Source organism: Spermophilus citellus (genome assembly GCF_964194105.1).
Source record: "Spermophilus citellus genome assembly, chromosome: 8".
NCBI classification, from domain to species: domain Eukaryota; kingdom Metazoa; phylum Chordata; class Mammalia; order Rodentia; family Sciuridae; genus Spermophilus; species Spermophilus citellus.
The window spans coordinates 42,769,259-42,796,828 of record NC_138189.1 but is presented as its reverse complement, the minus strand read 5'-3'; the positions used below and the strand labels follow the sequence as shown (position 1 = coordinate 42,796,828).

The 27,570-nt window shown below is 36.6% G+C and overlaps 1 protein-coding gene across 1 annotated transcript; it reads left to right on the top strand.

Moving 5' to 3' along the window:
* Window positions 1-7,860: 7,860 nt before the first annotated feature.
* Window positions 7,861-27,570, top strand: PDCL2 (phosducin like 2; the record flags this gene model as incomplete). Its single annotated transcript, XM_081304170.1, has 5 exons — window positions 7,861-7,975; window positions 8,537-8,627; window positions 15,059-15,202; window positions 18,397-18,605; window positions 27,419-27,570. The coding sequence occupies exons 1-5, from the start codon at window positions 7,945-7,947 to the stop codon at window positions 27,568-27,570; spliced, it is 627 nt and encodes a 208-aa protein (XP_081160296.1). The 5' UTR covers window positions 7,861-7,944.

Below are 27,570 nucleotides of genomic sequence, written 5' to 3'. Positions count from 1 at the left end.
AACATCATATATATATATATATTCATATGCTCATTACACTTGAATCTAATTTAGTTTTTCTTTTTCTTTTTTTTCACAGATGCCCACTAATTTTTCACAGAAACAATAATATGGGATAAAAAATGTACTGACATCATTTTGCTTTCTTCTCAAAAACAGTCCTTCCTAAGTTAACTCTGTTGAAAATTCCTGTATTGTAAACATTCTCAGTAAAAGTTGTAATTGTAAATGTTTGATTTGTTGAAAATAAAGCATATTAAAGTGTTTTTTCTTAGTGTTATAGTGATAAATAGTTACAATAAAGTTGTAAGTTGGTGATGTTCTTTGATTACTGGCACACATGCTTTTTTGATATTTTATTAAAGTCACATATAAGAAGTTGAATAAGCTATTTTAACTCAACACATTTGGACTTTTTCAGTAACAAAATCACCAAGTCTTATAAACACCAGAATGCCCAATAGCTACACATCTTAGAATGTGAATACCAGCTAAAACTATGCTAGTTGAGGGATTTGGCCATGACTCATGTAGTGACCTAATAAGTAAGTTCTGATTTAAGTAGTATAAAACAGATTTCTGATTGCTACAAATACATCAAGGGACTCTGTCTGCCAACTCAGAACATTTAGTTTATCCTAAAATAATTTTTTTTATCCTTCAGTATCTGAAAGGCAACCAGTCTTGTCTGTTACCAAAAAAAAAAAAATCTATCTTACTAGTAGAGGATCATGAGCATACATCGAATCAGTGTTTAGTGGACACAAAATTAACCTCAGGTGGAGATTGAGTTTACTAACCCCCTCCATTCTGCCTCGGTTTTTCCCTTCTGACCCCGTCTTGGATTCCCACCTTCACCAAGGATGTTGTTGCTATTTAGAGAGGGGTGGCTATTTGAATGGGTCCATGTATTCTTTAAGAGCCAAGTATCTTACAAGCCTTTGTCTGATGTTGACCAAGGATTGTAACTTAAGTTGTACCTTTCACTAAAATGTTCCCGAGTTTCACTTTTTGTCAACTTGATCAAAGGTCATAAGAAAAGAAGCAGAAGACAGCAAAAATTGCATTATTCTTTTAAAACAAACTATCTTGACAGGATGATATCCTGGGAGCACACAGGCTTTAAAGCCACAAATTCATGGGACAGCATGGACTAACTAGTTCTGTGCACCGTGAATCAATTAATCTGGATTTTTTGATTGGTAAAATAAGGAAAGGTAGTTGAATATTAAGCAGCAGTTTCCAGGGTCTCTCAAAAATCCAGAAAAATGTTTGCTATACATATTAAAGTTTCCTGGGATAAGGAAGGAAGAGGAGAAATAACAAGATCCAGTTGCAAAACTTATATTTTTTTAAGTATTTGAATTTAATAAATTAATGTCTCATACATAAACACAACAAAATTTATGGATGTGTTGGTCAGCTTTTGGTCACTGGGGTCAAAATACCAGACAAGAACTGCCGAAGGAGGAAAGATTTATTTTGGCTCACAGTTTCAGAAGATTCAGGTCATGGTCCACTGGTTCCATGGCAGAAACATGGTGGAAGAGCGTGGCAGAGGAAAGCTGTTTCATTTATGGCAACCAGGAAGAAGAGTGAGCCTGACAAGAAGGAACCAGGAACAGATAGAGTCCCCAAGGCCATCTCCAGTGACTGACTTCTTTCTACCCACTCCCCGCCACCCCCCAACATTGCCTGACACATGGGCTTCTGAGTGTGTGTGTGTGGGGGGGGGGTGGTCATTCTGGATCTAAACTGGAACATACCAGCTACTAGATCAGGATTCATGGGTATTACAAATGAAGCAATCCAGGCACTACAGTTGAAGCACTCCAATGCTGAACCCAAGTTTAAAACTATGATCAAAAACATTTTTTGTCTTGTTCTCAAATTTTTCTTGAGCATATTTCTGGGATCATGTGCATAGACATGGGAATGATACCAAGTGTTTCCCCCAAGTTCCTAGCAGCTCCAGGTAAATACCCTTTCCTTAATGTCACCATCAAGGAACCCAACTATCTGGATTTCCTACCTAAAAGTGTCTGCCTCCTAAAGCAGTGGGTTTTGGCTTTGTTTTGTTTTGTTTAAGGCAGTGAGTTTTTAAGATGGGTTCGGGCAGCCTGCAGCCCCATTTGAGTATTAGATGAAAGTTCTGTTTATTAATTTCGGAAAATAAAATGTACATATAGATTAAAGTTCTGTGTACAAGAGGGATCTAGAGGTTCGACATCGCTTGAAATTCATCCAGATACAGGTTGTGGTCTCCAGATTAAGAACCCCTGTGAAAGATTCTTCACCTCAAGAATTTGTTGTTTCTCTTTGAAGAGAGGACTCAGGAGTTAGTTGAAAGGTACCAGAGAGACTGGAAAACAATGGTTGATTTGGCGATGGTGGGGGTGAAGGGAAGGGTGGGAGGAACACCAGCATCAGCACCACACAGCAAACAGGCACTGCTTGAGGGAGATGCTCCAGGACCTACTGCATCAGCACCCAAAGCTGCCGGCTAGACTAGGCTTCTGGGTTGCCTGGCAACGGAGTCACCTGCGCACAAGGGGAACAAGTCCTGTTCTCTTGCCCCTTGCCCGTGGGCGTTAGAAACCGCCGAGCCTGCAGGGGCCTTCTTCCAGCTTGGAGGAGGCTTGACGTCTCCATCCTCACCTGTGACAGGTCGACGCCAGCACCTGAGGGGCAGAGCAGAGTACCATGCAGGTGAGAGGCGCAGCCGACTGCGGGGCACTGGAGCAGCCTGCGGAGATCCCTAGCTGGGCCAAAGGGAGGGCGGCTCCTAGGGTTGGGTTCTAACCTTATTCTTGTTAAGTGCTCAATTTTGCCTGCGTCTCTGTCTAGTTTTGAGAGAAATCCGAACTAGCCCCAGGAGAACTCCAGTTTTTCAACATTCAGGACTTCTCTTGTTTAGAGTTGATGAGTGTTGTCGTTCGCACTTGAGTCCTGGAAATCCTACAGCCACACAATTTCCCATTTAGAGAGTAGCTCCGGACGTGGTGGTGCATGCCGGTAATCCCAGCAACTTGGGAGGCTGAGGTAGGAGGATGGGAAATTGGAGGACAGTCTCAGCAACTTAGGCAGGCACCATCTCAAAATCAAAAGGCTGGGGATGTGGCTCACACAGAAAAGTGGAGACTCTTAATAGTCAAACATATCCTAAAGATTTCACTATTCCAGAAGTTTCCTGCCTACCTGATTATCAAAAATCTGTTAGACTTCCATTTATTCCTTAGAAGACTCCTCCTTTGTTAAAACTTCTTTATTTACCAGGAGCCTGTGATTGCTTGCCTGCTTGCCTGCCTGCCTGCCTTCCTTCCTTCCTTCCTTCTTTCTTTTATTAGCAAAATAAAATTCTCACTTTCCAATTTCTAGAAACAGCTTTTCCCACCTGCTCCCTGAAATTAAAACCATTGGGATTTTGGTATTTGTATTATTATACAAAATATTAGGATATTTTGAACATAAATTACATAAAAGTTTTAATGGATAGTCTTTTCATGTTAATAATGAATTCCTCGCAAGTACATTTTATACAGTGTGCAAAAAAATTATGGATTTGTCCTGATTTGCATCTGCTTTTTAGGAATTTAGCTGCAATGTAATTGAGAATAAAGTTGAAAGCACATTAACTTTGCTTTCTTTATTTAATTCACTGATTTATTCAAAGGTCAGTTATAGAGCATTTATGTTTTCGATATGGACCTGTTGTAAAAGAGCTTACTATGAGGGAATCAGAGAGATAACTGGCATGATAAAATGCCATTATAGTTTGAGGAAATAGATTGTGCTCCCTATTTCTGTTAGATAAATTTTCATCCGTGGTATGTTCAAATACACTCTACTGTCACGTATATCTAAAAATAATAAAAAATATGTCATCAATAATTTCTAAATGGGATCAGCAGACTATAGGGCATTGACTGTTACATTAAGTCCTATGGCAACTAACTCCATTTGTTAAAGGATCCTCTAAAAGCATCAAAGAGGTGGCATGATAGTAAGAAATGATGACATAAAAAATCAAAGGGAAAGTGTGGAAACTCGTAGACTTTTAGAGTTTATAGGAGACCAAAATAAGCTACTTTAAAATGTGACACAAGAGACTAGACTATACCAAATGCAACCAAACAATTAAAAAATTATCTTTAAAAATCTTTTAGACAGTTGATTGTAATCAAGATATCAGACTGAGCCAGGGTCTCATTCGAAGGCACAACAGGGGAAGAATCTACTTTCAAGTTTACTTACAAGATAGTAGGTAGAATTTAGCTATTTGAGGCTGTTTGGCTGAACACTTTACTTCCTAACTTATTCTTGGCCATGTTTTCTTGCTACATGATTCTCTCCATAGGACACCTCACAATGTGGCAGCTTGCTTCATCCAATCCAGCTAGTAAGTCACTGTGCCTCTCTGGCTTAAAGATTTCTTTGATTATTTGGAGAAACAGCAGACACAGGAAAAGCTCTGAAAACAGAGAAGTTATCCTTTTGTAGGGAAGTTTACATTCACAAAGGAAGTCTCCATAAGGAAAGCTGTCTACTTTGTTCCAGGAAGAGAGGAATGATTCTGTGTCACCACAGGGGAATCTCATCAGTGGAGAGGGTACCAACTTGGATCTGCATGATAGACTCTATCTTTGTTTACCATGCTTTTTGTGGTTACCTTCTCATAAGTTGCCTTATTCCTTTGTTTCAGCTGAAGAAGTTACATGTGCCACCTCATTTTCCCTTATATGTCCCATGTATACGTGAGGTATACATGTTAACTAACTTCTGTTTGCTTTTCTCTTGTTAATTTGGTCTTTTATTACAGGAGTCTGTCCCGTTTGAGAACTCAGAGTATGGAGATAATTTTTTTCCCTGCCCTACAAGCTCCCTACTGTTACCCTGAAGGCATTAACAGTTTGTATTATGGTCATAGGTATAATCACAGGGTGAGGGGTAGCCAAAGTATGGGTCACCAAAGGATGGAACTAATAGCAGGGTAAACTAGAACTCATGCCTAGGGGAATTCAGGGAAGGTTGTCTTGATGCTCAGTGGACAAGGATATAACTTGTCCTCAAGAAGTTTTGGCCCAAGATAGTTTTCACATGGCTTTGCAATCTGAGGTTCATTGTTGGATGGTCCAGCAAATCTCAAACTGGGAATTTGATATAAATGACTTATATTCTGTAGTGCTCCTGAATGCCTGGAAGAAATAAATTTAAATCCCCTGTGACAGAAGACATCTTTATCTGCGGTCTTAAGGAATTACCATCAATAAATTTTCAAGGATAGAAAGCAGAAATTAGTCAAAAGTAACCAAGCACATAAGGAAAAACAGAAACAATAACCATGAACCAACAAAACCAGACCTGTAGATACTTGAGGTATTAGAATGGTCGAAACTGGTTAGAAAACAATGCTTCTTCTTTCTTTTTTTAAAATTTTTTTTAGTTGTAGATGGACACAATACCTTCATTTTTTATTTATTTATTTGTATGTGGTGCTGAGGATCGAATCCAGTGCCTCACACATTCGAGGACAGCGTTCTGCCACTGAATCACAATCCCAGCCCTTGTTTATTCTTTTTAAAAATAAATAAAGACTTGTTTCAAAATATCTGCTGTAGCTGGGCATGGTGGCACATGCCTATAATCCCGGTGGCTCGGGAGGCTGAGGCAGGAGGATCACAAGTTCAAAGTCAGCCTCAGCAACAAAGAGGCCCTAAGCAACTCTGTGAGACCCTGTATAAAAAAAAAAAATATAAAAAGGAGCTGGGGATGTGGCTCGGTGGTTAAGTACCGTTGGATTTAATCCCTTGTACCAAAATAATAACAACAATAATAATAATAATAATAATAATACTTGGAATAGAAAACTATAAAAAGTCACCTTGAGATTTTGATAAAGACATTTCCATGTAGTAACTTCACACTCTGGAAGGAAATTAAGAAAACAATTCTACTTACAATAGCATCAAAAATAGTAAAATTCTTAGGAATAAACTTAACCAAGAAGGCCAGAAACTTCTATATAGAAAACTATAAAACATTGCTCAAAGAAATTAAAGAAGGCCTAAATAAGTGAAAATATATTCCCAAGTTTGTAAAGTAGAAGGCTTACTATTGTTGAAAAGTCTATGCTACCTACAGAATCTATAGATTCAATGCAATCCCTGTCAAATTTCACCTACTTTTTTTGCATTTTTTTTTGAAAAACCTGCCTTAAAATTTATATGGCATCACAAGGGACCCCAATAGTCAAAAAAAGTCTTGAAAAAGAAAAAGGTTGGAAGACCCTGAAATGAATAATGGCAATGGTTGCACCATAGTGTGGGTGTACTTAACGCCACTGAACTGTACATTTAAAAGTGGTAAAATGATGAACTTTATGTTATATACATTTTACCACAAAATATTTGATGAAGACCCTAGTATAAAGTTCTAAAAACTAAAACCACAACAAATGAAATAAAAAAATATAAGTGAATGGGTTTTTCAGACCAGAAGAATAGAAATAAAAAAAATAACAGAAAGAGATCAAGGCATATTTGAAGAAATAATTTCTGTGAATTTTCCAGGAGTGTTAAAAGATACTATCCTACAGCTTTAAAAATCCAGTGAACCCATACAACCAAATGCAAAGAAATATACACCTCCTTGCATCATGTCAAAACTGCTGAAAACTGGAGACAAAAAATTCAACCAGACAATTAAAAGGTTATCTTTAAAAATATTTTAGACAATTGATTGTAATCAAGGTATCAGACTGAGCCAGGGTCTCATTCGAAGTTCACTTACATGGTAGTAAGTAGAATTTAGCTCTTTGAGGTTGTTTGGCTGAAAACTTTACTTCCTAATTTATTCTTGGCCATGTTTTCTTGCTACATGATTCTCTCCATAAGACACCTCATAATATAGCTGTTGGCTTCATCCAGTCCAGCCAGCAAGTTAGTGAAGATGGTAGCTATCATCTTACAGAATGTAATCACACGAATTACATTCCTTTACCTTTACTACACTCATTTGTTAGAAGCAAGCCACTGCTCCATCCATAATTAAAGAGATCATTCAAAGCCATCTTAGACTTTGGATGCCATGGTCTTCACTCATGTATAAAATTCTCTCCTGAAAATGTCAGAGGATATGGATAGCAGGCTAGAGAGACAATAGCTTACATATGGTAGGCAACTTCTGGAAAACAAAATTGCAGATAAAATCTCAGTGAAAATAAGGATACTGAGGAAATAAGGCTAACTTTCATAGAAAGAAATGATGGTTAGATAAAAACTAAACTGTAGAAAGACCCCTAGCTTTTTCTAAGATTTAACCCATGAGTGAGAGTCCCATAAAGCAATATAGCTGAAAATAGAAGTAGGTTCAACTGAAGGTCTTGAACGCTTATAAAGAAAAGATAACCTAATTATATTGGTGCATGATGTGAATTAATTTTGCCCACTGAAATTATCAGTGAATTTTCTATGGATCATAAGTTCACTTCCTTAACATTTGATATGTGTCCTAAATTGATATTTTTGAAAGGATTAGGATTTATTCAAGTTAGAAAGAAGAAGACACTTCTCACAAGGTGAGAGGGAACCTGACAGCAGGTTGTCCCTAAAGTGATATTTTTATTAAAATTTTCAGGGTAGCACTGAGGCTAGAAGACGTATCCTGTTTATCAAAGTATGTAATCTATTAGTGCCAAGAAGTGGGAAGAAGTAGCCCACTTCAATAAATTCTTCAAAACTCTCTGTAGAGTTCATGAATAACTGCATACTTGCAAGTGCAATATTATCTGTCAACTTTACAAACACATGTTAAAATGAATGACTATGTCAGCAGATTTTCTTTTCTCTTATGTAGGACCCAAATGAAGATACGGAATGGAATGAAATTCTGAGAGATTTTGGTATTCTTCCTCCAAAAGAGGAACCAAAAGATGAAATTGAAGAAATGGTTTTACGTTTACAGAAAGAGGCGATGGGTATGGATATGAAGGGAATAATACAGTGAAGGTGGTGATAATGTATTTCATGAACATAGAAGAGAGGCAATAGAAATAACTTAATGTAAACCCCACCCAGGCATTCAAAATTAAGATACTGACACCTAAAATGGCTAATTCACATGGAAATCATATGCTGGTTAATAACAGAGCTGAAGCATGCTGTTATATAACTTAATGAGACTTTCCCCCCACCATATCTCTTTACTTTGTGATTACCTTCTATCCTGATAATTCATATAGCATATATTATTTGTCAAGAATTCCAGGTACTTGTGGGAGAGTCTAAGTTTATGGGGTCTAACTAATTTTTCACATCTATTTTTACATATAACTTGTCAGTGCTGTGAACTTTGAGGATGTAAAAAAAAAACCTTAATGTAATTTCCACAATGTGTAAACTATTTTGTGGTTGTTTCAGTTGTATTTAAAGGTATTCTTGATCTTCATTTACTGAAGATATTGTTTTCTTCTAGATATTGACTGAAAATTAAAAATATTTTCAAACAACTTGATTACCTACCATTTATGTTGTTTTAGTGAAACCATATGAAAAGATGTCTCTTGCACAGTTGAAAGAAGCTGAAGATGAATTTGATGAAGAAGATATGAAAGCTATCGAAGTATATAGGTACAGTGATTCATTTTGGTTATGTATGTATCTTTAAATGAAGAAGAATTATAAGAGCAAAACTAAGAATTTTTGTCTTAATGTAATAAAATTAATTTTTAATTGTGGTGGCACATGCCTGTAATCCCAGCAGCTTGGGAGGCTGAGACAGGAGGATCCCAAGTTCAAAGTAAGCCTCAGCAATGGTGAGGCACTAAGCCATTCAGTGAGATCCTATCTCTAAATAAAAAAATAAATAAAATAAAATAAAAAATAAAAACACAAAATAAATCTGGAGATGTGGCTCAGTGGTTGAGTGCCCTGAGTTCAATCCCCAGCAACCCACTCACCCAAATTTTAAAACTCTTCATATAAGATGAAATTAAATCTTTTAAAAATTATTTTTTGCCTTTGCTTAAATAGAAAATTATCCAGTAACATAGAGTGAAATTTTATCAAGTTATCTATGAATAAAGCAGAAAATATCAATAAAAGGCCAATAAAAAGGTAGTCATGATTTGCCTTCCAGAGAGCCTTTGGTAGCTAATGAGATGACAGTTGGTAGATGGTCTCCACTTAGATAGCTTTAGAATGGACGCTAGTTTCCAGAGGGACCAACCATGTCATTAGAGGATTAGAACTTCCCAGCACCCTGCACACACACACACACACACACACACACACACACACACACACACACACAGTGGTGTATTTGTTTCTCCTTAAAATTCAAGCTGATATCTTATGGCCAAGGCCCATGGTATTTAAAGGTAGAGCATTTGGAGGTGATTAGATCATGAAGGCTGCTTTCTCATAATAGGACACCACTAGTGAGTGCCCTTACAAAAGGCTTGAACGGGCTAGAACTTTTTTTTTTTTTTTGTATTGGATATTGATCTCAGGGGAACTTAACCATTGTGCCACATCCCCAGACCTTTTTTGAATTTTATTTAGAGACAGGGTCTTGCTGAGTTGCTTAGAGCCTTGCTAAATTTCTGAGGCTGGCTTTGAACTCAAGATCCTCCTGCCTCAGGCTCACAAGCTGCTGGGAGTGTGCCACTGTGCCCCACCTAGAACTTTTTAAAAATTCATTTTGCCAATCTTTGCCTTTAATAGGAGATTAATCAGATTAATCTAAAATAATTTACATCTAAAGTAATTATTGATTAAGGAAGTTCTTACTTCAGCTATTTAACTATTGGTTTTCTATATTTCTTATGTATTTTTTATTTGTTTTGTTTTGTTGTTGTAGTTGTTTTCTGCTCTAGGGATCAAACCCAGGGCCTTGTGCATGCTAGGCAAGTGCTCTACCACAGAGCTATATCCCCAGTCCTCTTAAGTGCTTTTTGTTCTTCAATTCTTTCTTTACTACTTTGTTTCTACATTTAGCTGATTTTCATTTTATGTGCCATTTTAATTTCCTTTTTTTCCTTTTCTTAGTGGTTATCTTGTTTTTTGTTTTTTTGTTTGTTTTCTGGTGCTGGGGATTGAATCCAGGTCCCTGTGCATGTGCTCTATCCCCAGCCCTTCTTAGTGGTTATCTTAAGGATAGAAAATATCATCCTGTAATGACCTAGTTTAAATAATATCAATTTAAATCCAAAAGACTGCAAATACTTAGACCTTATACATCTCTATCTCAGTCCCTTTATCTTGTTATTGTCATAGACTACATTGTTATATATTGTATATTCATTAACATAGATTCATAATTATTGCTTATGCATTTGCTTTTTATATCATATAGGGGGAAAGGAATTAAAACCCAAAAGTATAGTAATACTTAGTTTTGTATTTTTCTATTTAATTAAATTTACCAATGTTCTTTTTCTTCTAAGGCTTTGAATTACTATCTAGTGCCCTTTTATTTCAGTTGAAAGGACTCCTTTTGCATATTCTTTAGGACAGGTCTATTAGTAACAACTCCGTTGGCTCTTTTTATTTTAATCTAGGAATTTCTTAATTTCTCCTTTGTTCTCAAAACATAGTATTTTTTTCCAGATATAGAATTCTTAGTTGACAGTTTTTAGCACTTTAATTAGTCTCCAAACTTTCTAATGAGAAATTGGATGATAGTCTTATCAAGGATCTCTTATATGTAATGACTTACTTTTCTCTTGCTACTTGCAAGAATCTGTCTTTGCCTTTTGACAGTTTGATTGTGATGTCATGATGTGTATTCTTTGAGTTTGTCCTGCTTGGACATCTTGGATTTCTAGTTCCTTGTCTTTACTCAAATTTGGAAAGTTTACAGGCATTATTTCTTCAACTATTTATTAAATGCCCTTTTCTCTCTCTCTCCTCCTTTTGGGATTCCCACAATGTATGTGTTGGACTGCTTGACAGTATCCCATCGGTCCTTTAGTCTTTGTTTACTTTTTTCATTATTGTTCTTCAGACTTAATAATTGCCATTTTCTTCAAGTTTCTCTCTCTTTTTTTTGCTTGCTCAAATCTAGGAAACTCTCCAGTATATTTTTTTTCATTTCAGTTTATTTTACTTTTTTGGTATGCTTTTCTCACACCACTTTTTTTGTTGTTGTTCTGGAGATTGAACCCATGGGCACTTTACCACTGAGTCACATCTCCATGTTTGTATTCTGAGATAGGATCTCACTAAGTTGCTGAGGGCCCCTCTAAGTTGCTAAAGTTGGCCTTGAACTTGTGATCCTTTTGCTTTGGCCTTCTCAACTGCTGGGATTATAGGTCTGCACCACCATGTCAGGCTACTCACATTGCTTCTGACATGAAATGTATAGGATTTATTTTTCCCAGACTAACCAGTTCCAGATATCAACTGGGTATCTTGAAATTCAATTCAATTCTGACACTTAACAATCAGAGTGCAGACCCCACAATGAGAGATGATTTCATACCCACTAAGGTGTCATAATACAAAGAAGGCAGACAGTAACAGAAGTTGGTGAGGATGTGGAGAAATTCCTTGTCATTGCCAGTGAGAATGCAAAATTGTGCAGCCACTATGAAAAACATTCTGGAAAATCCTCAAAAGCTTAAACATGGAGCTATCATATGATCCAGCCATTCCACTCCTAGGTGTATGATCAAGAGAACTGAAAACACAAAACTCGTATAGGAATATTCCTAGTAATGTTATCCACAAGACAAAAAAGTAGACACTACTGAGTATTCAGGAACTGACTAGAACATAACCAAAAATGGTATATCTGAATAAGAAATATTACTTGGCCATAAAACAAAATGAAGTATCAGTATCTTCTATTACATGGGTGAACTTTGAAAGCATCATGTCAAGGGAAAGAAACCAGTTACAAAGGCCATATAAACAGAAAGCAGCTTCTTGGATGCCAGGTCTTGGAATGAGCAAAGAAGGAGTAACTGTAAATGGATACATAGTTTATTTTAGAATGATAAAAGTATGTTTGGATTAAATAGTAGTGATCATTCCTCAACTTTTTGATCCATGTCCTACAGTTCTCTTGAGCAGTTGTTTTCCTGGTAATGACTGTGGTCTGGACTTTTTTTCATTAGGAGCTACATCATCTAAGAATCTTTGATCTCCAACCATGTGAATCAGAGATTCAGTGTGAAAGATCAGAGGGACATTTTAGGGATGAGTTGTAGAAATGGATTGTCACTTTCACTCAGGTTCCATTGGGTATAATCTAGTTTCATGATCCTAATCTATTTGCAAAGGAAGCTGGCGAGTGTGGTCTTCCTGTGAGCCCCAGAATAGGAAGCTATAATGATTTTGTAGGTTCTAACCAGGCCTCGGGACAAGATAAAGAAATGTAAGATATAATATTCAAAAAAGAAGAGACAAATGCTATTGTTTAGGTGATTAGCTGTAAAATAACAAGTGGATCAAGTTAGAAGCTCTCAAAGCTTAAAATATGAAGAAAGATCTGTATGTAGCCATGGACATATCTGCAACATATTTTTTGTGGCAAATGCATTAATTTGGTTGCCTTGACATATGTTCCTCTTTCTCGTGGCGTGTGTTCCAGTACTACAGAAGCTAAAAAAAAAAAAAAAAAAAGAAAAAGAAACTACATTTCTCAGTCTTTGATGCAACATGGATAATGATATGATGTCCACATTCATTGGCTATTTGAAGTAAGAGCTAAATTAAGTAGGGGAAGGAGTCGTAGCACACAAAGCATTCGTTTAGCTGGTACTAATCTAGAATTTGCATCATGGTTTTTGAAACCATTATTCTGGCTGAAGTTTCTCATCCTCGGATTGTTGCTGGGGAGATGGGTTTCTAGAGACAATAGCTATTACTGAGACTTTCTGAGTCTCAGATTAATTTGACACTAGAGCCAATAATTAGAACAGCAGTTCCAGATTCCCCAGTGTCTGGATTGCAGCAAGGAGCCTTGGCAGACCAGTTTTGCAATGTTCTGGGAGTCATTCAGCAGCCTAGAGCCTACTCCTTCTGTCTTTCCATTAGATTTTCAAAGCACATAATTCCCCAGATTAAGCTCCTTTCTGCTTAAAATAGCCAGAGGGCTTTCTGTTTATGCAACTGAATCCCAACTGATATGATTGTTAGGTAAAAAAAATGCAGGCCATTGAACAAGGTGACTTCCTGATGGCAAAACTAGCCCAGGTGTTTACCTTTCTCCCCAGCCCAATTCCAAATCGAAAGAAAAGAGGAGGGGGTGGAGAAGAAGGTGAAACAGGGGACAAGGAAGAGAAGCAGTTGTGAATTGTTCCACTGAATAGGGCATGGTGCCATCCTTGGAACAGGAACATTTTGAAATTTCTGAATGATATTAAACCAGCCAGATCAAATTGAGGCAATTTAGTGAGAGTGATACTAAATCTTCAGTCCCAAAATAGGAGGGTTCCCAAAAGACTTTTGGAGTAAATCCAGGTTATATTACGTCAGCCAGTAGAAGGCAAATGGAAGGGCTTCGATGTGCACACTCTGAGAGGGCCTGGCCCTGCACTTTCGCCTCAGCACTCCCACTTAGCCTTTATTTTGCTTGGATCAGTTGTTATGTAAAGGGAGAGGTTTCACTTGACATGTTTCTAATGTGTGAAAGGCAGAGCGCTTTGCTTTAAAACGTACCCAGGATTTTGTTTTTATTAGCTGCCTTGAAAGGACAGATTGTCATTCACAGTTCCCAAGAGGAGGGATCACGCCATGCCAGATAGGACCACATGGGAAAGTACCTGAATTGGTCAGGAGTCAGAAGGAGACTTCAATGTGGTTTCTGCAGGTTCAGGACTGGCTAGTTTGAATGGTTTTGGTAGGCTCTGGGCTGTAGGGTTATCTCTAGTTGTCTTGTCCCAGGGCAGGGACCATGGCTCAGCCTGGTAAAGAAGGTGATTGAGCTAGGTACTCTGGACTGGCTGGTTTGCATTTGAAGAACTACTCTCTGGCAGGTGTTTGCTCTTTCTTGGAGTTAGCCAGACATCCTGTAGAAGATAGGCAAGGCTTCAGATGACAGCGCATCAAGAACACAGAAAATGAGAAAATACAGTTAACACATAGAGAAGGGGAGCGAGAGGAAGTAAATACCCCCAAACCTAAGAGGCATAGAATCAGTAAATGTTAAGAAACTTTTCTGGTGCAGTGGTACCTGTTTGAAATTCCAACAGCTCCGGAGTCTCAGGTGGGAGAATCACAAGTTCAAGACCAGCCTTAGCAACTTACCAAGTTCCTGTCTTAAAATAAAATAAAAAGGGCTGGGAATGTAGCTCCGTGGTAGAATCCCTCTGGGTATGATCCCCAGTATTACCACCAAAGAAAAAAGAAATTTGGAAATGTCAGAAACCACTGGGTTTATTTCATAAATCCAAGCATTCACCATCAAAGCATTAATCATCAAAGTATGAAAAATTTGAGATGATTGTTTAACAAAGTTTTATAATGTTCTCTATGAAAGAACAAATACATAAAATTTATTAAATTCTCACTGGGTGCCAGACACTATGCTAAGAAATTTGCATGTGTTATATCATTTAATTTCCAGCAATTCCACAAGAAAGGGTATTACCATTATTCCCATGTACAGTTAGGGAAACTGAAGTTTAGAAAGATTAAATAACTTGCCCAAGTTCATGCTACTATTTAAATACTGAAACTGGCATAAACCCAGTTTGATCTGACCTCTGAATCATTCTCCTCTACTCCCTCTCCTTTACTTCCTCTTTCCCTATAATAAATTAATGCTTAAAACTGATAATAACTATTCACAAAGGCTTTGGACTGGAAAGCAGCTTGGGATGTTACTTAAATGGGTTAATAACAATACTTATGATAACACAAATTCCCATAAAAGAAGAGAGATTGGCTTTATTAGATCATTAATGGTTTTCCTATCACTTAAAGTATTTGCTGAAAAAAATAGTAAAGTATTTGCTATGAACATACATTGTCCTAAATTATTACTGTGTATAAGAATGATTTTAAGAATATAACAATTTTCATATGTAACTTAACTTTATTTTTTTAATTAGAGAAAAGCGGTTACAGGAATGGAAAGCACTTAAGAAAAAACAAAAATTTGGTGAATTAAAAGAAATTTCTGGAAATCAATACGTGAATGAAGTCACAAATGCAGAAAAAGATGTATGGGTTATAATTCATCTATACAGATCAAGGTAATAGCATTTCAAAATGTGAATGGAGTAATGATTTAATGTCTTTTCAAGACATTGCTCATTTTAAGATTCTATAATGCATATAACCAAGAGTACATAGGAAAAGAAAAATGTGCATATTTCACATAAATACATCTATGGTTGGGGCTGGAGATGTGGCTCAAGCGGTAGCGCACTCGCCTGGCATGTGTGCGGCCCGGGTTCGATCCTCAGCACCACATACCAACGAAGATGTTGTGTCCGCCGAGAACTAAAAAATAAAATATTAAAAAAAATACATCTATGGAGTCTTTATAATCATGGGCTTCAAAGATTAAGCTTGGGTATTTTTAAATATTTTCATTTCTAATTTAAACAACTTGTTGCAATTCTTCAGAGAAATAAACTCTCTTTGGTAGTTTTTTAAAAATAACTTTTTATTATGGAAATTTAAAAAAGATACAGAAATAGAGAGAATGTTAAAATGAACAACCTAAATACCCATCACAAAGGTTCAACAATGAATACTGTACCTTTTTACATCATTGTTTCTATTGTGTAATTTGCTTATGCAGAACCAGTTCAAAGTAAATTGCACACAGCATTGTGATTTTCCTAAATTCTTCAGCATGTGTCTTCAAAACATAAGGGTGTCTAGTGGAAGAAAATTCCTGTTTCCTCTATCTTAGATTTATTGGCAGGGGCCTGCAAATTAAACTGAGGAAGGACAGATTGACAAGAGGAAAAAAAAAACCATTAAGGGGAGAGAACTCAGTGAGGAGTTACTCAAAAGTGATGTTGAGAACTGAAGTTTATATAGTATTTTAACAAAAGAACAAGTTTTAGAAAAGTGACAAGACAAAGGAAAGAAACTTTGAGCTTCTAGGGGTGGTATATGTTGTGGAAGACAATTATCTGGGGGGAAGCTATTGGGAAAGAAGGACTTATTAAGATTTGTTGTACTGATGGCTCTGTTGCTACTCTGGGCTGATAAAAGCTGGGTTGTCTTCAATGATTAAGAGTCATCCTGCCCTTGATCAAGAGAGTTTTCTTGTATGTTTCTTCTTAGTTACATTCAGATCAAAATAATTCTTATGCAAGGCATATTGGGGATGGCATTCTGTGTGCTCCTCCAAGAGCATTCTTCTAGATAACCACAGTACCTAAACCTTATTCATGTTTTTTTTCCAACTGACTGCAAAATATCTTTAATAAACACATACAAGGAGCCAATTAAAGATCATACAGTACATACAGATATTTCATGTCTCTTAAGGCCCTTTTAAATAGAACAATTCTATTGTATTTCCCCATTTCCCTGATAGTTAATTTTGAAACGCCCAGTTGTAATGATTATAACTTAAATATCCCTTGGCCTCACCAACCTCTATAGTTAAAAACCGGGAGAGTAGATGTTTCCCTGTTTCTCTCATTGAAACCATTCCAGAGACCATGACAGTTGCTCTTACTGTCCTCATCCCAATCTTTGATTAATTTCATCTCTCTTCAGGTTCTTAGAGAAATCTTTGCAAATTATAGCCCAGAAATCACAAAGTTATCAGATTTTGATAGGACAACATGCCTATAAAAGAAAACATAACTTTTTTTGTGTGTGTGTGTGTGTGTGTGTGGTGGTGTGCTGGAGATTGAACCCAGGGCCTCTTTCATGCTAGGCAGGCACTCTTGAAGGCCACATTGAAGAGTCTAGAACTTATCCTGAAGGCAGTGAGGAACCATTGCCATATTTTCAATGTGGGGGAATAGAAGAATCTCAAGTTTACACAATAAGATTTGAGATTTAGGGTAATCTGACGTAGCTTAGATTTTAAAATGAGGGGAGTAGCGCAAAGGCCAAAGAGAGGAGAAGATAGACATAAAATAAGGAGGTAGAATCAATGTGACTGGATTCCTGATTAGACCTTGTAGAAGAAAGGGCAGGCCTGAGTGCCAATCTAATAAAATATTGGAGAAAAATAAGAATTTTTTTTTTTTGGTGGAGTGGAAGGAAGATGAAATTCATTGGCTGTTGATATCAAGATGGTTAGGAGTTCAGTGGATGTATCTGGAATGAGAAGAGAGCCCAGGATATAATCATAAGACACATCTTCATCTGAGGCAAAGACAGAAGAAGAAAGTCCGATATTAGCAGGAACCCAATAAAAGCGAACCATAGAAGTATATCTATAGTGTATATTCTCTATGCCATGTATTTTTTACTTATGCCAAAAAAAAAGAGTGTTTCAAGAAGGGAGATGAACAAAACATAGAAACAGGTGGTTTTATGTTTGTTTGTTTCAATCTGGATTGCGACTAGAAGGAAAGAGTGGTTACTAGACAGAAACAAAGAGTAAAAAGGAAGTTTTTAAAAAACTAAAATTTATTGACTTGATATGTGTATGTAAAATTAGAAAAGTGTCTTTGGAGAAGGAAAGATGAGAAAACAGAAGAGGGAAGCCGAATAACCCACAGAGGAACAGTACCATAGGAAATGGAAGAGGAGTGCACTATAAAGCAAAGGTGATGGAACTAGCCCAGAACAATTTGGTAAAGCTGGAAGAGAGGGAACTAATTGAAGAATGGGTGTAACAGGAGTGAAGTGATTGAGCAGGAAAAATTGAAAAGTTTGGGTCATTCTTTCAATCAGTCTTGAATTGCTAATGAGAAATTAAATAACTCTTGATGATGGGGAGCAGGATGTGGTGTGGAGTGGGACTCCAGGAAGACTAAAGTTGGAGTGTTGTTAAGGTCCAGAAAGTCAAGAATTTCTTGTCTAAAACAAGGAACTTTGGAAGTGATAATCTCATTACATGAAGATAAACACAATATGGTGACAAGAGTTGGGATATCTTTACTTCAACTCAGAACTGCCAAAGATTTTGTTGTTGTTGTTGTTTGTTTGTTTGTTTCGTTTTTCATGTGTCCTACCAACTGAGAACTGGCACTAAGTTGAATGTAGTTTGTCCAACTCAGGCATCAGACTCCCATGGTAGCTACTGCATGGCCAGGGTATGGTAATGTTTCCAGTGGAAACCAGAGGAGTCTCCATTCCATTCATCTGTGCTAGGTCACAATAAAGGAAGATGAGGATACACTTTTCTATTAAAAGAAAAACTACGGAAACATTCTTTTTGTCACAAAGATACTTCCTTATTTTATTAGGCTGAAGTGAGTAGTCTGTTTAAAAATATATTGTGTGTGCTGTTTCTCTTTTTTAGCATCCCAATGTGTTTATTGGTGAACCAGCATCTTAGTCTTCTAGCAAGAAAGTTTCCAGAAACTAAATTTGTTAAAGCCATCGTGAATAGCTGTATTCAACACTACCATGACAATTGCTTACCAACAATTTTTGTTTATAAAAGTGGTCAGATAGAAGGCAAATTCATTGGAATCGTAGAATGTGGAGGGATAAATCTCAAACTAGAAGGTAATGAAGTTATTTTAAAAATTTGTTTATAAAAATTACAGGTGAAAACTTCCATAGATGAACAAGTATCATGGAAGTTTATTTCCTTAAAACATAAAAGTTATTTTCCCCTTGTTTCTAGTCCCTTCTTGAATGTCTCCCTATTCATTTTCCTATAATAATACTCTTATCATAACACTGTTTTTGCTTAAAATCCTTAATGGTTTCCTGTCTAAAATTTACAGTCTTCCCCTTTAGCATCTAAGCCTACCTCTCCAGCCACATTTCTCAGTGCTGCCCATCTGTACCCTAGCTGCTCTTCGGCCTTAACCCCAGACAGCACCTCACTCACTCATGCTGTCTTACTTGGTTATATGCTCTTTCCTTTTATCTAAAATTCCCCATCCTTCTTTATTCTTCCTCTCCAAGTGCATGGATCTCCTCATTTCTGTACTCTGTTATGTAATCCTGGACTAATAACTTGTCTTTCACTTCTCTATTCATTTTCTGTAGTGTATATTCTCTATGCCACGTATTTTTTTGTCCTGATTTTTGCTGATTTATTCTGAGTCTCATCTCCCTACCAAGTGCAGGGACCACATCTCCAATTATTTTATCATAATACACACCACAGGACTTTATATTTTTATCTTATTTAATGATTTTTATTTCCTGAGGTCATCCTTTTGTTTCATTCATTTTTTTAGAACTGTTTTAACATATATTGTAGAACTAAACATCATCTTATTTCATCCTCATGTTAAAGCCACCTTGAGAGACTGCTTTTAACATTTATTCTTTGACTCTATCAATCCCCTAAAACTAATTTTGGCTATATTAAGATCACAGTAGCTATTGTGAATTGAGCTGCTATAAACATTAACATGGCTGCATTACCATAGAATGCTAATTTTAAGTCCTTGGGGTATAAACCAAGAAGTAGAATAGCAGGGTCAAATGGTAGTTCCATTCCAAGTTTTCTGAGAAAATTCCATACTGCTTTCCATAGTGGTTGTACCAATTTTCAGTCCCACCAACAATGTATGAGTGTACCTTTCCCCCGCACATCCTTGACATTTATTGTTGTCTGGATTCTAAATGATTGCCATTCTGACAGGAGTAAGATGAAATCTTAGTGTAGTGTTGATTTGCATTTCTCTAATTGCCAGAGATGTTGAAGACTTTTTTATATATTTATTGATCGATTGTATTTCTTCTTCTGAGAAGTGTCTGTTCAGTTCCCTAGCCCATTTATTGATTGGGTTATTTGGTTTTTTTTTGGTGTTGAGTTTTTTGAGTTCTTTATGTATCCCACAGATTAATGCTTTATTGGAGGTGCATGTGGTAAAGATTTTCTCCCAATCTGTCGGCTCTCTCCTCACGTTATTGTTTCCTTTGCTGAGAAGAAACTTTTTAATTTGAATCCATCCCATTTATTGATCCTTGATTTTACGTGTTGCACTTTAGAGATCTTGTTGAGGAAGTCAGAACCTAGACCAACATGGTAAAGATTTGGGCCTACTTTTTCTTCTATTAGGCACAGGTCTCTGTCCTAGTGCCTAAGTCTTTGATCCACTTTTAGTGTTTTTGTTCAAGGTGAGAGAGAGAGGTTTAATTTCATTTTACTACATATGAATTTCCAGTTTTGCCAGCACCATTTGTTGAATAGGCTATCTTTTCTCCAATGAATGTTTTGGGCACCTGTGTCTAGTATGAAATAACCATATTTATGTGGGTTTGTCTCTATGTCCTCTAACCATTGGTCTACATGTCTATTTTGGTGTCAATACCATGCTGGTTTTGTTACTATAGCTCTGTAGTATAATTTAAGGCCTGGTATTATGGTGCCTCTTGCTTCACATGTCTTGCTTAGAATTGCTTTGGCTATTCTGGGTCTCTTATTTTTCCAAATAAATTTCATGAGTAGTTTTCTGTTTCTATGAAGAATGTCATTGGGATTTTAACAGGAATTGCATTAAATCTGTATAATGCTTTTGGTAGTATGGTCATCTTGACAATATTAATTCTACCTATCCAGGAGCATGGGAGATCTTTCCATCTTCTGAGGTTTTCTTCAATTTCCTTTTTAGTGTTCTGTAGTTTTCATTGTAGGTCTTTCACCTCTTTTGTTAGATTGATTCTCAGATGTTTTATTTTACTTGAGGCTATTGTGAATGGGATAGTTTTCCTAATGTCTCTTTCAGTGGATTCATCGCTGATGTATAGGAATGTGTTTGATTTATAGGTGTTGATTTTATATCCTGGTAATTTGCTGAATTCATTTATTAGTTCTAGAAATTTTCTGGTGGTTTTTTTTTTTTTGGATCTTCTAGATATAGAATCATGTCATTCATAGCAAATAGTGATAGTTTGAATTCTTCTTTACCTATTTGTATTCCTTTAATTTCTTTCTTCTGTTTAATTGCTCTGGCTAGAGTTTCAAGAATGATGTTGAAGTGGTGAAAGAAGACATCCTTGCCTTATTCCAATTTTTAGAGAAAATGTTTTCAATTTTTCTCCATTTAGAATGATGTTGGCCTTGGGTTTAGCATATATAACTTTTACAATGTTGAGGTATCTTCCTAATATCCCTAGTTTTTCTAGTGTTTTGAACATGAAGGTGTGCTATATTTTGTCAAATGCTTTTTCTGAATTTATTGAGATGATCATGTGATTCTTGTTTTTAAGTCTATTAATATGATGAATAACGTTTATTGATTTCCATATGTCAAACCAACCCTGGGATGAATTCCACTTGATCATGGTTCACTTTTTTATATGTTTTTGTGTGTGATTTGCCAGAAATTTATTGAGAATTTTTTTTTTTTTGAGAGAGAGAGAGAGAGAGAGAGAGAGAGAGAGAGAGAGAGGAATTTTTTAATATTTATTTTTTAGTTTTTGGCAGACACAACATCTTTGTTTCTATGTGGTGCTGACGATCGAACCCGGGCCGCACGTATGCCAGGCGAGCGCGTTACCTCTTGAGCCACATCCCCAGCCCAATATTGAGAATTTTTGCATTGATGTTCATCAGGGATATTGGTCTGAAGTTTTGTTTCCTTGATGTGTCTTTTGTCTGGTTTTGGTATCAGGGTGACATTAGCTTCATGGAATGAGTTTGGAAGGATTCCCTCCTTTTCCATATTCATGGAATATTTTGGGCAGTATTATTATTAATTATTCTTTGAAGTCTTGTAGAAGTTGGCTGAGAATCCATCTGGTCCTGGGCTTTTCTTGGTTGGTAGGCTTTTGATGGTATCTTCTATTACATTACTTGTAATTGATCTGCTTAAGTTGTATATGACCTCATTCAGTTTGGGTAGATCATATATCTCTAGAAATTTGTTGATGTCATCTATATTTTCTGTTTTACTGGAATATAAATTTTCAAAAAAATTTCTAATTATCTTCTGTATTTCAGACATGTCCATTGTGACATTTCCTTCTTTATCATGTATTTTAGTAATTTGAATTTTCTATCTTTTTCTTTTCATTAGCATGGACAGGGTTTTATCTATTTTATTTATTTTTTCAAAGAACCAACTTTTTGTTTTGTTGGATTTTTCAGTTATTTTTTCAATTGTTTCTTTTGTTTTGATTTCATTAATTTCAGCTCTGATTTTAATTATTTCCTGTTTTCTACTGCTTTTGGTGTTGATTTCTTCTTTTTCTAGGGCTTTTGGATATAGTGTTAGGTCATTTATTTGTTGACTTTTTATTCTTTTAATGAATGCATTCAGTACAATAAACTTTCCTGTTAGTACTGCCTTCATAGTGTCCCAGAAATTTTGATATGTTGTATCAGTGTTCTCATTTACCTCTGAGATTTTTTTTTTCATCCTTGATTTCTTCTACCATCCATACAGTAGGGTATTATTTAGTCTCCATTTATTAGAGTAGCTTCTAGTTTTTACTTTATCATTGATTTCTAATTTCATTCAATTGTGATCTGATAGAATGCAAGGTATTAAGGTATTTTCTCTCTTTTTTTTTAAACTAAGAGTTGCTTTGGGTATAAGATATGGTCTATTTTATTTTTATTTTTTTATTGGTTGTTTACAACATTACAAAGCTCTTGACATATCATATTTCATACATTAGATTGAAGTGGGTTATGAACCCCCAATTTTACCCCAAATGCAGATTGCAGAATCATGTCGGTTACACATCCACAATTTTACATAATGCCCTATTAGTAATTGTTGTATTCTGCTACCTTTCCTATCCCCTACTATCCCCCCTCCCCTCCCTTCCCATCTTCTCTCTCTACCCCATCTACTGTAATTCATTTCTATTTTAGAGAAGGAGCCATGTGCTGCTGAGAAGAAAGTGTATTTGCTTGTTGATGGATAAAATATTCCATATATGTCTGTTAAGTTTAAATTATTGATTGTATTGTTTAGTTCTATAGTTTCTTTATTGAGTTTTTGTTTGGAAGATCTGTCCAGTGGTGAGAGAGGTGTGTCACCCAGTATTATTCTGTTGTGGTCTGTTTGATTCTTAAATTTGAGAAGGATTTGTTTGATGTTTGTAGATGCTCTATTGTTTGGGGCATAAATATTTGTAATCGTAATGTCTTGCTGTTATATACCTCCCTTTAAGAAGTATGAAATGTCCTTCTTTGTCTCTTCTGGTTAACTTTGGCTTGAAGTCTACTTTATCTGAGATGTGGATAGAAACCACTGCTTGTTTATGCAATCCATATGCGTGATATGTTTTTTTTTCCATCCTTTCACCTTCAGCCTGCAGATGTCTTTGCCCATGAGGTGAGTCTCTTGAAGGCCACATATTGTTGGGTCTTTCTTTTTAATCCAATCTGCCAGTCTATGTCTTTTGATTGATGACTTTAGGCCATTAACATTAAAGGTTATTATTGAGATATGATTTGTATTCCCTGTCATTTTGACTTATTTCTGGTTTTTAATTTAACTTAGTTTCTCATTTGGTCCAATGTCCCTTTAGTGTAGGTCCTCTCTTTGCTGGTTTTCACTTTTTTTTTCAGTTCATCCCCATGGAATATTTTGTTGAGAATATTCTGTAGTGTAGGCTTTTTAGTTGTGAATTCTTTTACTTTTTGTTTATCATGGAAGGTCTTAATTTCATCTTCAAATCTAAAACTTAATTTTGCTGTATATAAAATTCTTGGTTGGCATCCATTTTCTTTCAGAGCTTGAAATATATTATTCCAGAACCTCCTAGCTTTGAGGGTCTGGGTTGAGAAATCCATTGAGATTCAGACTGATTTCCCCCTGTATGTAATTTGATTTTTTTTCTCTCGTGGCTTTAAGATTTTATATTTATTCTGTATGTTATTCATTCTCATTATAATGTGTCTTGGTGTGGGTCTGCTGTAATTTTCTACATTGGGGTCCTGTAAGCCTCTTGTATTTGATTTTCCACTCCATTCTTTGTGTTTTCTGCTATTATATCATTGAAAATATTGTGCATTCCTTTGGTTCGTATCTCTGCTCCTTCATCTATTCTGATAACTCTTAAATTTAGTCTTTTCATGTTATCCCATAAATTCTTGGATGTTCTGTTCATGGTTTCTAATCATCTCTTCATGGTCATCTCTATTTCAAGATTATATATTTTGTCTTCATTGTGTGAGGTTCTGTCTTTCAAGTGGTCTAGTCTGTTGGTGATGCTTTCCATTGACTTTATAATTTGGTTTATTGATTCCTTCATTTTGAGGATTTCTGCTTTTTTTTCACAATCTCTAACTCCTTATTGAAGTGGTCTTTCACTTCCTGTATTTTTCTTAGATTTCACTCCTTATACTATCCTTTAATTCACAGATCAGTTTAACTATATACATTCTGAACTCCTTCTTGGACATTTCTTCAACTGTGATATCTGTGGCTTCTGTCATTGGAGCATCTAAGTTTGTTTGGGGCATTTTATTCCCTTGTCTTTTTATGTTGTTTGCATGTTTTCCCATCTAGCAATAGAGATCTAAAGCAGCACAAATTCTACCCTGTAGACCTGTAGTGTTCCTGAAGGTTTCCAGCACCTCATCTTTAATGGTGAGACCAATATCAACAGCACCCAGTATAAACAATATATAGCCTTAAACCGAATAGCTCTCACTAAGTCATCTACTGCTTTCTTGCATTAAACCAAAATGATGAGTTCAATAATTATCTATAGTATAAAGAGAAAATTTGCTAAAATGATTTCTATTTCAAATGGTGGGCGAGAGAACAAAAGTAGCACAGTATGCAATGTTTTCAAGGGAGGAAGAAAAAAGCTAGAAGCAAAGATTCATAGGAAGAGTAGAAGAGGAGCTAACACAGATTGGCTGTTGGTTGGGGAAAAGCTGGAAAGAGAAACCAAGAAAACAGAAAAATGATAGGAAGAATATAAACAAAGGGAAAAAATTAAAGATATAAAAACAGAATAAAAATGCAAAACATCAATCATATATCAATGTCCTCCATACATTGATGCATAAAAAATACCCTGATCCAAATATGGTAAAAAAAAAAAATAGAAAAATAAAATAAAATAAATCTAGCTGGAAAGTCAAACTATCTCTATCAGCATTCAAAAGTTTCTCAGCCTCTCTCTAATATCCCTTTGGATTACCAGGCCCAGACCTGCCCTTGCAGACCCAGTCACTACCCTATCTGGGCTTCAGATACCTCAGGCTTGGCCACAGTGTAGTTCCAAGATCTAAATGCTGCTCCTACTTGCAGAGAGACCACCAGGGATACACTCATGCAAAGGAGAAAACCTGAGATGCACAGGAAGACAGGGGCCACTAGCGCTCCCAGCAGGAAGACCTCAGGTGCCTCCAAACCTGCAGGCACCCCCACACTGGACCTGCAGGTCCTGGCAGAGTCCCCAGACAGGTGCTGTTGTGGTGGTATGCCTCCTAGCATCCTGGCCCCAGGCCCTGGTCAGTGCCCCAAGATGGTTGCAGCCATGTGCAACCAAACCGAAGTCTTCCCCGCAGCAGTCCTCTAGGAGGTGGTAGCAGTAGTAGTGGCGATGGTTGGTGGCAGCAGGCGGTGGGTCAGCAGCGATGGTATTGCAACAGTGTCTGCAGTGGTGGTTGCACCTGTGGCTGTGTGGGCAGCATCACCCAGGTGAACTCAGGGAGGGCAGCAGCAGCATGAATGGGGGGCAGCGGTGTCTACAGTGGCAGCAGTGAGTGGCTGCAGTCATGTGGGTAGCAGCACCCAGAAAGAAGACCTCCAGGCTTTGGCAGTAGCAGTGTAGACGTCAGTGGACTGGAAAAGAGACTTCTGGGTGTCAGCAGCAGTGACCTTAGAGGGAGCATCGGAGGTAGTGCTGGAGTGCCCAGAGAAAAGAACTCTGGCATGCAGCGGTGGTGTCTGCGGCAGCCCTAAAGCCATTTTTAAGGGCTCTGCCTTCATCATCTAGTCACCTCCCAAAGGCCACCTCCTGATACCATCATCCTGAGGTTCTGATTTCAACATGTGAATTTTGGAGGTATATTGACATTCAAAACCACAGCAATCTGACTACTTTAGGTACCTCATATACTTGGAATTGTATATTTGTTTTCTTTGACTGTCCTACACTTTGTATATCTTCAAGGTTCTTCATGTTGTAGAATGTATTAGAATTTCCTTCCTTTTTAAGGTTAAAAATATCACATTTTGTTTATACATTCATCAGTAAATAGACATCTTTTGGCTATTGGGAGTATATTGTGAGTAATGCTGTTCTGAACATGAGTGTACTAATATCCACTGGAGTCCCTTTCTTCATTCTTCTGGGTATATACCCAAAAGTGGAGTTTCCAGATCATATATAACTGTCACACTCTTTTCTATAGTGGCTGCACCATTTTACACTACCAAACAGTGCACAGGGCGTCCAATTTCTCCACATCCTTGCCAACACTTTGTTCGTTGTTTTGATAATAGTCATCCAAATGGGTGTGAAGTGTTTTAATGTTTCCTGTATCTTTTTTTGGGGGGGGGGGTGGTACTGGGGATTGAACTCAGGGGCACTCGACCACTGAGCCACATCCCTAGCCCTACTTTGTATTTTATTAGAGATAGGGTCTCACTGAGTTGCTTAGTGCCTCACTAAATTGCTGAAGCTGGCTTTGAACTCATGATCCTCCTGCCTCTGCCTCCCGAGCCACTGGGATTATAGGTGTGTGCCACCTTAGCCTGGGCTCCTGTACCATTTTTAACAGCTTAAAAATGCTTGGGTTAGTTTCTGAAGTCTCCTCTATGCTCTACTTGTCTTTTTGTCTATCCCTAGATTAATATAGCACTGTGTAATTACTGTAGCTTTATAATAATCTAATTATCTCTAGGAATACTTTGAGAATTTCATATAATTTAGAATTAGTCAAATTCAGTGAAAAATACTGTGGAATATTTATTAAAATCATTTATAGATTGTTAGAGAGGTGACATTCTAATAACAGTGAGTGTGGTCATTCATGAATGAGGTATGTCTTGTGATTCAGATTTTGACTTTGCTGGTCATCCCTATTGTTTTTGCTTTTCTTTTTTTTCTAAGTATTATCTTCATCATGTTCGGTTTTCCTCAGGTTTACTTCATTGTTCTTCTCATCATAGCCTTTCAGTTTGAATTTTTAAACTTATTTATTTTCAGCCATTTTAAAAGTAAATATTTTAACCATATTTTCTCCCTTTAAGTAAAATATAACTTTGCTGTATCCAATGTGTATTCTGATATTGTAACACTTTCACTATAATACAGTTTTAAATATATACTCTTTGCACATTAATATTAATAGTCAATTTTTATTTTCTATAGATCAGAAATTCTTTTCATTTTTCCAAGATTTCCATCCAAGTCTAATGATTTTTTTTTTATTGTAGAACTTGAATGGAAGCTAGCAGAAGTTGGAGCAATACAGACTGAGTTAGAAGAAAACCCCAAGAAAGTCATTGAAGATATGATGGTATCTTCAATTAGAAACACTTCTATTTATGACAGTGATAGTTCCAACAGTGATAATGATACCAAATAG